This window comes from Xyrauchen texanus, chromosome 18 (assembly GCF_025860055.1).
Source record: "Xyrauchen texanus isolate HMW12.3.18 chromosome 18, RBS_HiC_50CHRs, whole genome shotgun sequence".
In the NCBI taxonomy this organism is placed as follows: Eukaryota; Metazoa; Chordata; class Actinopteri; order Cypriniformes; family Catostomidae; genus Xyrauchen; species Xyrauchen texanus.
The window spans coordinates 29903070-29915942 of NC_068293.1; the positions used below are offsets into that span (position 1 = coordinate 29903070).

General features: G+C 37.4%; 2 protein-coding genes across 4 annotated transcripts; one reads left to right on the forward strand and one right to left on the reverse strand.

The window, feature by feature from the left end:
- The first annotated feature begins 273 nt into the window (after window positions 1-273).
- LOC127658964 (MOB-like protein phocein) lies at window positions 274-12867 on the forward strand. 3 transcript variants are annotated; one of them, XM_052148551.1, is made up of 9 exons: window positions 274-394; window positions 3492-3650; window positions 10395-10457; window positions 10647-10747; window positions 10862-10904; window positions 11079-11165; window positions 11376-11455; window positions 11579-11690; window positions 12336-12867. In XM_052148551.1, exons 1-9 carry the CDS (start codon window positions 392-394, stop codon window positions 12465-12467), a joined length of 780 nt encoding a protein of 259 aa, XP_052004511.1. In that variant the 5' UTR covers window positions 274-391; the 3' UTR covers window positions 12468-12867. The 3 variants fall into 3 exon arrangements, with proteins under 3 accessions (XP_052004511.1, XP_052004510.1, XP_052004509.1); XM_052148549.1 differs by lacking the exons at window positions 274-394; window positions 3492-3650 and adding an exon at window positions 9198-9302; XM_052148550.1 differs by lacking the exons at window positions 10395-10457; window positions 10647-10747; window positions 10862-10904; ... (2 more) ...; window positions 11579-11690; window positions 12336-12867 and adding exons at window positions 3741-3830; window positions 4064-4946.
- LOC127658963 (THAP domain-containing protein 11-like) lies at window positions 6642-8918 on the reverse strand. The gene is made up of 3 exons (XM_052148548.1): window positions 8670-8918; window positions 8244-8537; window positions 6642-7967 (listed from the first exon to the last, which is right to left on the reverse strand). The coding sequence occupies exons 1-3, from the start codon at window positions 8884-8886 to the stop codon at window positions 7786-7788; spliced, it is 693 nt and encodes a 230-aa protein (XP_052004508.1). The 5' UTR covers window positions 8887-8918; the 3' UTR covers window positions 6642-7785.
- Window positions 12868-12873: the final 6 nt, after the last annotated feature.

A 12873-nucleotide genomic window follows, 5' to 3' on the forward strand; every position in this document is an offset into this window, starting at 1 on the left:
ATTAAATTGATGTTATACTCGTTCCAGGGCGTAAAGTTCGAGAATTTTCCCGGATTCAATTGGAGAGAAAAAAAAGCGAGGTTAGAGGTCAAGATTGTGCAATAACCAAGTTTATTGCAACAGTTATGTACTATATATAATTTAAACATAGTGTTTCTTAACAAATATGGCTTTGAGAACAATAAATAAAACGATATAATGCCTGAGTGAACGTTTAGACTGTCGAGGAATATTCTAGACGTCTGGACGTGGTCAGTAATGGTTGTAATGTGGCGCATGCGCAGTGAAGTCTAGCTAGCTATTTCTTCACGTGGGTCACAGGAGTAAAGTAGTACGGGACGACTGTTTTATGCTGCTCTACTAGACGTGCGTGTCATAAAGATCAAATAAAATGGTAAGGTATCTAACACGATTCGTCTAGCTATACCATTGGGATGAGTTGGTTTTATAATTGTTAGATATTTATTTCTAATTCCTGTGATAACGGGCTTTGTAATCCTCAATCGATTGCAACTGAAAGGTCATATTTAGTAGCGTAGTAATGCGCCAAGTTAATTTACACTTAAATGAGGGTAGAATTGTTAAAAATGTGTGTTTAGGTGTAATCAAGATTGGTGATTTCACATATGTGGAGACTCGGTATGTAGTATGAAAGCTTAACTAGTCTTTGGCTTATAGATCGCCAAAAAGCCTACAATTGTAAATCCTAAAGTAGTGTAAAACAAAAGTGGTAGAATAATTTCATGTTTGGCTTATTTTTGCAAATGTACTTTAAGGTCAAAATGTATATGACAGTTTGTAATTAGCATTATGATTTTATGCTCCGTTCTATAAACATGCAGTCTCCATATGTTGTCCAAATAAGTTTGCATGTTAAAACACAGTTATTTTGAAAAAAATTTCATCATCATAACTTCGTAAATTAGATTGTCACAGTAACTGTGCAGGAATCAATGGAATCAAATCAGTGTATATTAACTGTGATTCATTTGTCTTGAGTTGAGGCTTTAAAATTAAACGTTTTCTTCAGTTGTTAGTGTTCTCCTCTGATAAGTCTTGTTTAAACCGTAACCAAAAGTTTGTGTCATTAACAATAGTCAATGAATTATTGTGGTATGACTCTTACTCTTGCCTTGATATGTATTATGAGGCCAAGTGATTCAATCTAGAATTTTCAGGAATTCCTCACGGGGTGGCTTTGTCCTTCCGCTAGATGGCAACCATTTACAAAACCTCCAATTTCTCTCCTCCCCCACATGAACACTGAACATATATCCCATCTACCCCACCTCACCCATGACCTTCTCTCAAGGTCACACTTACATCTGTTGTCAGACAAGCAGCTGCTCTTGTCTTTGAAATGGTTTGATACATTTAGGGTGATAAAGAAACATTATTGACCAAGTAGTCAATTTTGTTAAGGCATTTAAATAAGTAGCCTAATTCTTGCCTTGAATGGCATTTAAAGACTCAAATATTTTTTCATAAGCAGAAATTGAATGTGATTTGAAAGATTGCAGTCTAAGAAAAAAAAGTCATTGTAATCATATTATTTGGATTTCAGAATATCATGGTAACAAATGTAGTCATAGATTGACCAATTATCAAACACTTAATAGGAAAATTGGTGAATCCTGGAGAAGGATATAGCTACGGAACAAGCGCCAAAAAATGGGCAGGAGCTCCAAACTGCAAGCAAAGATATACCTAGCCCCTAACCTAAAGGCCTGGTTATACTTGGATTTTCTGTGCTCCGGATCGCACTTGCCTTTCAAAGAATACTTTTGTGTATACCGTACTCGCAAATTAATACAAATGCATCTGACACATGCATGCTGTTTTGTGATACTCTTTTAGTACAATCAACAATAGGTGCTTGCGACGACGATCCACACAGATGAAGACTGTCTGCGTGTCAAAAAAGTCCAATGTATACTTTGGTTGTCCGTGTTGCTGATCACGCACAGTGTTTCATCATTAGCACAGTCCGCGTGGCCCAGATTTTCTCGACATACAGACAGCCCTCGTCTGGTACCACGTTCATATCTACAAACAATAGTATGCAAATATAAACACCATGGGACTACACAGCCATCATACTGCTCAGGAAGGAGGCGCATTCTGTCTCCTAGAGATGAACGTAGTTTGGTGCGAAAAGTGCAAATCAATCCCAGAACAACAGCAAAGGTCCTTGTGAAGATGCTGGAGGAAACCGGTAGACAAGTATCTATATCCGCATTAAAATGAGTCCTATATGGACATAACCTGAAAGGCAGCTCAGCAAGGAAGAAGCCACTCCTCCAAAAATGACATAAAAAAGCCAGATTACAGTTTGCAAGTGCACATGGGGACAAAGATCTTGTCCCCATCCTGGGTAAATGTCATCTGGTCTAAGTATTTTTGAAACTGTTTGGCCATTATGACCGTAGATATTTTTGGAGGAAAAAGGGTAGGATTGCAAGCCGACGAACTACATCCACACTATGAAGCATGGGGGTGGCAGCATCATGTTGTGGGGGTGCTTTGCTGCAGGAGGGACTGGTGCACTTCACATAATAGATGGTATCATGAGGAAGGAAAATTATGTGGATATATTGAAGCAGCATCTCAAGACAATAGCCAGGAAATTAAAGCTCAGTCGCAAATGGGTCTTCAAAATGGACAGTAACCCCAAACATACCTCTGAAGTTGTGGTATTCAAGATATTGGAGTGGCCATCAAAAAGCCCTGCCCTCAGTCCAACAGAAAATTTGTGGACAGAACTGAAAAAGCATGTGGGAACAAGGAGACCTACAAACATGACTCGGTTACACCAGTTCTGTCTGGAGGAATGGGCCAAAATTCCAGTAACTTATTGTTAGAAGCTTGTGGAAGGCTACCCAAGATGTTTGACCCAAGTCAAGGCAATGCTACCAAATACTAACAGTGTATGTAAACTTAAGACCCACTGGGAATGTGATGAAAGAAATAAAAGCTGAAATAAATAATTCTCTCAACTTTGACATATTCTGATATTTCACATTCTTAAAATCCAACTGACCTAAGACATGGAATATTTTTTATGATTAAATTTCAGAAATTGTGAAAAACTGAGTTTAAATGTTATTTGGTTAAGGTGTATGTAAACTTCTGACTTCAACTGTATATCCTTCTCCAGGATTCACCAATTTTCCAATAAAGTTTTGCTAAAAGGTCAATCTATGACAGTGTGGACAGAATACTTTGCCTTATCCGTGGGTGAAATTGCCAACCCTTTTTGAGTTTGCCAAATCCCCATCTGGATTAACCCTGCCATCTTTTGGAGTTGAGATCTCCAGGCTGCAGCTATACCTTCTTGGAATCCTGTTGTCTTTCACTTTTCTTTTCTGTATGGACCCCTGGTGGTGCATTTGAGTTGAACGTTGCTTAACAGTGCATTCAGTTGCTTTTACAGTGTTGCTAAACACACTCCAGATCTCTACACTACTTTAAACATGTCTTTGCCACCACAGCAGGCTTTCCGGAAATTTCTTCCCATGTTTGACCGTGTATTGGTGCAGCGGCTAGCTGCAGAGTCTGTGACAAAAGGAGGTATCATGATTCCAGAAAAGTCTCAAGCCAAAGTTCTGCAGGCTGCAGTCGTAGCAGTGGGACCAGGAACTACCAACAAGGTTTTTTTTATTTCTTGTGCTTTTTAAGTTAAAAATGTTTTCTTTTTTTAATGGTTGTGTCTCAGAGTTAAAAAGTTGTCTGTCTTGCAGGATGGAAATGTAACGCCCGTCTGTGTAAAAGTTGGAGATAAAGTTTTGCTACCAGAGTATGGAGGAACTAAAGTTGTTCTTGATGATAAGGTAAGAACATTCATTGTGATCAGAATCTTGGATAATTGATCTTGCCAAACAGAGAGCTCTTTTCTAGTTCTTACTACTTGTTCAGTTAACATATATCTATTATTTAGCCCATTTTAAAGCTCTTAAATTTTGTTATTGAAGACCTGTAACAATAAGCTACATGTGTAACAACTCATACAATTGTAACTTGATTCTGCTACCATTTTAACAATGCATTTATTTTCTCTTTGTAGGACTATTTCCTGTTTCGAGATGGAGATATTCTTGGCAAATATGTAGAGTGAAGTGTGCTTGTTGTTCAACCATTTGTCATTCTGATGTTAAGAGAAAATGGTTGTTCCATGTTTGTTTTCTTCTATGTCATTCGATTGTAAATACGTATGATCATGTTTTATTACAATAAAGTGATCTTTATGTTTTGCCTTGCTTTGTTAGTAAGACATGTAGCAAAAGTTTAAATTTGAAAACGGGAGTGTTGCAACATGGATTTGGATTGTCTAAAATATGTGTATTAAGAGTTTCCATTTTAAATAGTTTATCAATCAATTAATATAAATTGTTGCATTAATTTGATTAATCATTAATTGTATCTTTGTGGAATTTTACTGTGGTGTCACATCATGGTTCTATAATTATAAGTTAACTAATTCTAGGGGTAACTAGAAGTGGAACAAGGATAAATGTTTTCTATCGATCACCTTTATTCTAATAATTTGTGCTGCAGGGGCCAGTTGCACCAGCGGTGCGTAAGGTCTCACTTAAATTGAGACGTAACATTCACATTAAGAGCTTAGTAACTACTAGTTAGTTTGTTACTAAGTCAGTGCTTAATTTGGTTTCACCACCTGTTCTTAAGGCAAGACTTAAACAGTAGTTGTAAACTCTCCATAAAGTAATGTGTAGTTGCATAATATGAAGTTTACTTGTATTTATCCAATAAGCAGCCTTCAAATTTGTATGCAGAAGTGTTAAAAAGCTGTGAATTTCAGTTTAACTTGTTACGATTGCTGTTCAAACATTGTTTGCACATGTAACTGTCTGCTGTAATAAATGATATTCCCACTGAAATATGATACTTAATAAAACAAGATTTCATTACTGGTATATTTGGCCTATGTAAATAGCAATATTCAATAACTATCTAAAATGAATAAGGGGCAATAATATGTAAATACTAATACCACAGGTTAGAAAAATAGACTTTTAATATTGTATATATTTTGTGTATTGAAACTTTCCACCAGGTGGCTTACATAATAAAGTGCACCGTTAGATCGGTTTCAGGATGAAGTACATTTTTTACATTGTTTTCTCCTGTAAATGGAAACGAGTGTAAATGTCAACACCATATATGTCGAAAGGACTGAAGCCTGTTACACAAAACATGAGCTCATTGATTTCATTAAATGATGTCATTCTAACTAAGATTAATGGTGCAACGCTCACATATTTAGTAGTGCGTAAATTGCAACTTAACGCCCATTTACAAAATAACTAGGCTAAGTTGTAACTTAAGTATAGTTGGTGCAACCGGCCCCAGCAGAGAAAGATCCACCAATCAGAGAACTGTGGCCAACAAAGCCCACCAAACAAGCCCGGAAGTGACCACCCGCTCCCATGACGCACTGTGAATGATGCAAAGGAGTCTCCCTTCACCCACTAACTACATTTATATTTGTATATATCGGAATATTTAGAAATAAAAAAACTATTCTATACTTAAAATCAACAACCTAAAATACATCGTTGTATATATTTCCATTGCTTAATATTTTATGCTTAATTATTTGCGATGCCTCATAAGATTGCAGTTCGTGCCCTCATAAAAAAAAGGTAGGCTCAGAATTTTTGTCTGATTTTTAAATACTTTGTAATATTGTGATTCACCTTGGAGCTGTTTGGTTTGATTCATGCCATAGAACACTTATGAAGGATTTTCTGAAAAGTCTGTGGAACAAATACATGGGGAAATTACTTCTGGAACCCAGGCGGTAGCAAAATGTGCATGGGCACTGTTGCTCTATTAAGTAGTAAGTAGCCTAATAGTTTTTTTTTTTTTTTTAATTCGTAAATTAGTTATTATTTTGCAAACATAAGAAAAAAAAATATTATGTACGACACAGGAGTTTCAGATCTCCATTAGTGAACGGGACAGAATTGTCTATTGCGTATCACAATTCTTGGGTTTCAGTCACGTGATTATGATGACGCGCGAAGGCGGAGCGAGCGATTTCAGATGGAGGGCAGGAAGTAAACATGGAGAATACGTCTATGGAGGAAACCGTTGCGGAGAGTCCGTATTGTACGAATTTAGAACCAGTTTCAAGAAATAGATACAAGGAGTTAGTAAACGCATATGTTGGACGTGACCCGTTCCTCATGAAGATGAGTGAGTTTTCGGTCGAACTTGAAGATTTGTCGACAGTGGAGGCTGTTGACATCACCAACTATCTGGTCCTTCAGACGAAGGCATATAAAAGTCATTTTATATATATAAAAATGAAGGCATATAAAAGTCTGAACGATCTTTTGCTCGTTCAAAGATCTTGAACTTTGGGATAATGTTATGAAACGGTATACTTCCAGAAATACTGGGACAGCAAGTTACAAACTCATGTGTAATGTAATGAAAGGATCCAGGCACTCTTGAAAGTGGGCTGTGTGATATTGCTGTTATATCAATACGGTTGTATGAGACAAGATTACATTTTGACTATTGTTATGAGTGTGGTCTTTGTGAGTTCTGTCTGTTGTATAATTTAAATGAAAAGATTAAATGCCATTGAGAAGACAGAATTATACATGGTGGTTTATTTACAAGATTAGATTTTTCAACAATTGTAATAATAAGAACATGGTGTGCAATAACAGATTAGAATCCATTTCATTACATATAATACATATAGCCAGTACAATTGGACTAGTGGATAAAAGTATTACACTTGTTGAAAACATATTAACAGACTGATATGTGTCGGGGCTCAGGTACTACTACTCCATGTCCTCTTACTTCATCATCATCAGAGCCAAGAAGCAGGGATCAGGTATTGGATACTACATGTGTGAGGGCTCAGGTACTGGACTGACTGATTATTATCCCTATCCCTCCCTCCTCCTTACTCCAATGGGACAATAGACTCCGAAAGATTAGACAAGACACAGCAAATAACCCCAATCTTGTCAATCAATGCTAGTGCCTCACCTTGTTTTGTTGCCATGTGCTCTATGGGCATAGCCCTGCTTTGCAGAATCTGATATTTTCTTCTGACTAAACCGATAACTCTCTCAACATGAATACGCAAATTCGCTATTTTTCTTGTGTCTGCCACCTCATACGCTGACAGCCGTTTTCTCCCCTTGGTAAATGCAGGTATCTGTAGTGAAGCACAGTAAAATCCCACACTATCACCAATATTGAACCCAAGGTCTGCTAGGACAATATCTCCAGGTAACAGGTTTTTTAGGAGGCCACTCTCTATTGTGATCTGTTTATCGCTGACTCTCCCTCCCCAGGCACAAGATATGTAAGTGACATAGCCTTGGGGTGCAACACCAATCAGAAATTTTACAGTATGGTGATGCTTGTAGTTTGACCACGTTTGTGCTTGGGCTAGTAAATTAGAGGGCTTCTCAATAAAAACTTCGAAACAGTCAACTATCACAGCAACTTTACATCCAAATGCCTGTCTGAATCCCATTGGCATTGTAGCTTGAAGAACATGTCACTCTGGCCACTCAATTTGAAATTCCAACCTTTCATGAAGTATGTCAATTACTTTATGCCAAATTCTAGAAGCAGTTGGCAGAGAGATCTTGAACCTGAAAGCTAAATCTTTCAGCGGGAGATTTAGTCTCAGCTTCATCAAAACTAAAATGAACTGTTCAAATTTAGACAGCACAGACATAGGACCACAGCTGATGTAGGGTTTGCATAGCTCAAAAATCTGAATTAAAACTAAGAAGTTGGGGAGCCCCGTGTAGAACATTGTCTTGTCTTTGTTTTTTTCAAAGGACTCCTTGTGTCCTGTGCTTTGGCTCGAAGATCTCCCAGCTCTGTTGTGTTTTGTCTCAGAACATCCTCCATCTTCTCAATGTCATCCATTGTCAGCTCAGTCTGGCATCCGGCATCTACATAGCCTGCAACATATCAGTGAGGAGCATAATTAGTTAATTCATGAATATGAATTATGTGAATTGTTGTGAAGTTATCTTTTTGACAACCTTTTTACAAACATGCAAGTTCTCTGGTCCAATTATACAGAGTGATTTTAGTTAATATGAATTATGTGAATTGTTGTGAAGTAATCTTTTTTACAAACATACAAGTTTTCTGGTCAACATTTGTTAACAATTAATAATTATTAATAACAATGAATAATAATGCTGGTTACACATCTTAGTACAATAATTTACCTTTATCATTTAATGTCCCATTCCCACTGATCCCCTCTGATTGTGGGTTGTTGTCAGCTGGCTGCTTCGGTTCTGAGCTTTCGGCTGTCTGCGTCAGATCCGGGCTCTCATCTGTCTGTTGGAGATCCAACATAGCATCTGCACATTCCGACCGTCTTTGTTGGTCTTCCTTGATCTTCATCCTTTGCTCTCGTTTAAGAGACGCCTCTGATTTGGGCTTAGTTTTTTGGTAACCTAGGTTGACCGTCGGAGCCCAATCTACCGACTCAACGTCACCCAAAGCGCTAGGGCAACCTAAAAAGCCCCAATGAAGTCCATATTAGACTACCGGTAACTTAATAAGCATTACTAAGTAAATGAGCATTTAATGACAACCTAATGCTATATAAACACAGACACATAAGACACGTTGGCTAGCTAACATACCTCCGACGAAGTGGTCGCTGCAGACACGGGCATTAACAGACTCTGCTCCTCCCGACCGCAGACGTACGTTAAAAATCCACTTTTTACGGCGTTGTTCTGTGAGCTTTTTACATTTCTCACCTTTATGAGTGACAATCTTCGGTACTCTATAAAAACCCTTTCCCTTTTCTCGATTAGAACGATTGGAGCAGCCGTAAACTACACAAAACATTGCCATTTTGCCAGACGGCAGATCCTCAGCTATTTCACTTCCTGCCCTCCATCTGAATTGCGCGCTCTCGCGATGCAGCAGCGTGACGTCACGTGAAACCAACCTATTGGCGGTGACACGGTCAGTTTCAGTACATTAATGTTATAAATGATGACACAAACCACCAGTATCAGTTGAAAAACAAAAATATAATCAAAAGCGTACGTGAGGACTAAACTAATAAAATCGGGACTGTCTATTCGTTTTATCGGGACGTCGTCTTTACTTTTTGTGGCCACTGTTTTCAAGTGTTTTTCATCTCACCCTGTAGTAGCCCTATTTGTCCACTGGGGGCGCTGTCAATCAAACCAAAATCTGTCGAGATGGTCATGGCGGAGGGCACAGCTGTTCTGAGGAGGAATAGACCAGGTACCAAGGCGAAGGTAAATGAGCAGCGAATAGTAATTTCACCATCCCCCACACCCCCAAAAATCTGTTTATTTTGTGTGTTGTAATGTAATATTTAAATGATACACGATTCGTTGTCTTGGAGCGGAAGCCGAAACTAAGCTCAAGAGCTAAGCTATCAGTTAGTTGAGGAAAACCTAACTACATTCAAAAATGAAAGATTTGAATGAATTCTGAGACACATTTGATCTTTTCCCTCAAAGCAAGTGAATATAGAACACTATATTATATATTATATATATCAGTGTGTGTCTGAAGCAGCAGGTTTTTATGATCTAGTTGTTTGGCTAAAGCAGTTAGCATCCCTCGTTAAAGTACCCGTATGATCGTTTATCATATACATAAAATATGAACGTTATTATAACTAGTAATTTTTTGTTATTTGGTTATGATACAGTGCTGCGTCGAGTCACTTGTGCTCCAAGTATCGATGCAGATATAGTGTAGTATAAGTAATGAAGTATAATTACAATGAATGTAGTGTACTAACAGGATCTGTAATGATATTTTGGAGCAAATTGTACATTCGTGTTTAATAATCAGTTAGGAGAGGAATGGGATCTACTTGTTGTAGTTATAGTTTAGTATTGGCAACTATGTTTTAGTACAATAACCATACCATGTTTGTTTTATTAAAGAACAACACCATTGATTTAACCACAGTAATAAGGAGCCATCCATGGTTTAACTGTGAGATTTATCGTGTTAAACTATACGTTATTACGTTTTGTGGACATGTTCATGTTATATGCATTTTATATACAATTTATAGTGCATACAAGAAGTATTTAAGGTTGTTTGTGCACTGCTTATGTTATTTACAATTGTCATGTCATACAGTCATACTCATAATGTAAAGCTATGCCCTGAAATGTTTAGCTGTATTGATTTTCATTAATAATAATAAGAATAACAAGGATGGTTATCGTGCAAAAACTATTCATATTTTTTCAAGGGAATATCTAAAGCTTGTTATTAAAGAAGACATATATTGTTGTGCACGACTGCCTAACACTATCCATGATTCTAGTGAGTGTCAGTTCTTAAAACACTGTTTGATCCATTAGGACATCTATAACTGGCCTGATGAGTCTTTTGAAGAGATGGACAGCACGCTAGCAGTGCAACAGGTGAGGGTTTATATCATCAAAAACCTATCAGACTCAGACTCTAAATTGAAAATTCTACTTTCACTCTGTCTAAAGCCTCTCAAAACTAGTCAGTCATTTTACTTCATTCTTGACCAGTTTTTTAATTGTTACATTTTAAATGTGTGCATTGTATAATGTTGCTATTGATTGTCTTTGTTGTCTTCTCAGTATATTCAGCAGAACATTCGCTCAGATTGTTCAAACATAGAAAAGATTATGGAGCCCCCCGAGGGACAGGACGAAGGGGTGTGGAAATATGAACATCTCAGGTATATTACTATTTGTAATGTCAATTCAGATGCTTTGTTGCACTGTTGTGTACTTGGTTTTATCTACAATATGCAAACTCATTGTCTGTTTTTTGTTCTTTTTGTTTTAAATAGACAGTTCTGTTTGGAGCTCAATGGCTTGGCTGTTAAACTGCAGGTCATTAATACTATATACCTCATATCACTAGTTTATTAAATTGAACCTGCATTCCACAAACAACGAAAGTCTTCTGCAATAGTAATATAAATGTAACTTAGAGATAATTGTCTCTAGTTTTTACATTTTGCTTTAAAATATGTTAATGTAGTCAAATATGCCTTTGCCCTATAGAATGAGTGTCATCCGGACACATGTACCCAGATGACTGCCACAGAACAGTGGATCTTTCTGTGTGCTGCTCATAAGACTCCCAAAGAGGTAAGTGGCTTCTAATCCTGAACTTGAATGTAGTCTGAAAAACAAAAACAAAACAAATTCCACTTCAATGTACAACAAAGACAACATGCTTTTGCTTGTATATTATTGGGAGTAATTGCTCACTCGTAAAAATGTGTGTCATGTGAATGTTTCCTGCATTGTTTTCTTTGGATCAGCAAAGTACACTTTTGTTTTTCCTGTTGATCCCAGTGCCCTGCCATTGACTACACAAGGCACACCCTTGATGGAGCTGCATGTCTTCTCAACAGCAACAAGTATTTTCCTAGCCGGTGAGTGGTTTTATTTAACATCTAATCCTTTAAAGCATATTAATTGTGTAATTATTCAAGCTCTTTCTAGCTATGAAAAGGCCATTGATGTTTCATGTGCTTTTTTTACTACTTTCTGTGTAGCGTCAGCATTAAGGAATCATCTGTGGCCAAACTGGGATCTGTTTGCCGTCGCATCTATAGGATTTTCTCCCACGCTTACTTTCACCATCGCCAGATTTTTGACAAGTATGAGGTGAGCAAAAGAGATAATTCATGTGATTTATAAACGCATGAATTTACTAAACTAGAACTGAATATTTCTTTTGTTGAACAGTGAATGCTAAGCTTGCTAATGACCAAGCAGTTAGTCAGATTGGTTGACATTTAAAATAGCATTTCTTGGAGTAGTCATTAGGAGGCATCTTTAGACCAATGGACCAAGTCGTAACCGAACACGGTACAAGAAATGTATGTTTACCTTGCATAGTCTTGTGCAAGTTTTTTATGGATAGTGCATGTCATGCAACCTGTCAGTGTTGGCGTATACTAAATTTGGCATGCTTCTACTAAATGACAGATGAATGTGCAGTGTTTGAATCCAATTGCCTTTGATGACAACAAAAAATAAGAAGCGTTTTCACCACTTTTTTAAAAGTAGACAAGCTTATTGATTTAGCTATACTAACTATATGTGATTTATATTTTTAGTTGCATTTCACTATTTAAATTTAATGTAGCACAGTTTTTTTTTCCATGCTAGCTACAACTCTATCAGAGCAAACCTGTGGCCCATTTTTAGTTCATAACCAACCAGCTGAGAACCACTGCTTTAGACTATTTCTTACACTGAACACTTTTGATAAGGACATTTATCAATAAACTCCACTTTCTCCCACAGAATGAGACTTTCTTGTGTCACCGCTTCACTCGTTTTGTGATGAAGTACAACCTCATGTCTAAGGACAACCTCATTGTGCCCATCCTGGAAGAGGAAGTCCAGAGTGCTACTGCTGGGGAGAGTGACGCCTGAGTCGTTTCTTGTGCATTTTCATAACTTTTGAGCCTCTTTTGTCCAGACAGCAGAGGCTTAAAACTTCAGTCATTTGATGTTTGTTTACTTTTCCACTCACTTATGCTTTGTTTCATCTCAATTTCATTGGTCAGCTGTAACAATCAAAATGTAACATCAACAGCTCCTTGTACATATCTCACTCTTCTATGAACTTGTGTAAATCCTGCTTAACCAGTAAGAAGTTACTCCTTTTCCTCTCGACTGCAAACAAGTCTGGTGATATTCACACTGTCTTTTCCCTCATTAAGTTATTACATGGGTGGAGGGCTCCTAACCGGCCCACTGTCTTTTTCTTTTTATGAACTAAAATGTATGGTATTTTGGTTATGTCAATTGTTAATAAAAGACTTGTACCTAGCCTACT

Bases quoted from the DNA above. Each gene is read 5' to 3' on its own strand.
- LOC127658964 (XM_052148551.1), top strand. The intron at 11,166-11,375 runs GTAAGTGGCTTC...TGTTGATCCCAG, and splicing joins CTCATAAGACTCCCAAAGAG to TGCCCTGCCATTGACTACAC. The intron at 11,456-11,578 runs GTGAGTGGTTTT...CTTTCTGTGTAG, and splicing joins AACAAGTATTTTCCTAGCCG to CGTCAGCATTAAGGAATCAT.
- LOC127658963 (XM_052148548.1), bottom strand. From the start codon at position 8,886: ATGGCAATGTTTTGTGTAGTTTACGGCTGCTCCAATCGTTCTAATCGA. The intron at 8,538-8,669 runs GTATGTTAGCTA...GGGGCTTTTTAG, and splicing joins CAGCGACCACTTCGTCGGAG to GTTGCCCTAGCGCTTTGGGT. The intron at 7,968-8,243 runs GTAAATTATTGT...GATATGTTGCAG, and splicing joins TGGGACATTAAATGATAAAG to GCTATGTAGATGCCGGATGC.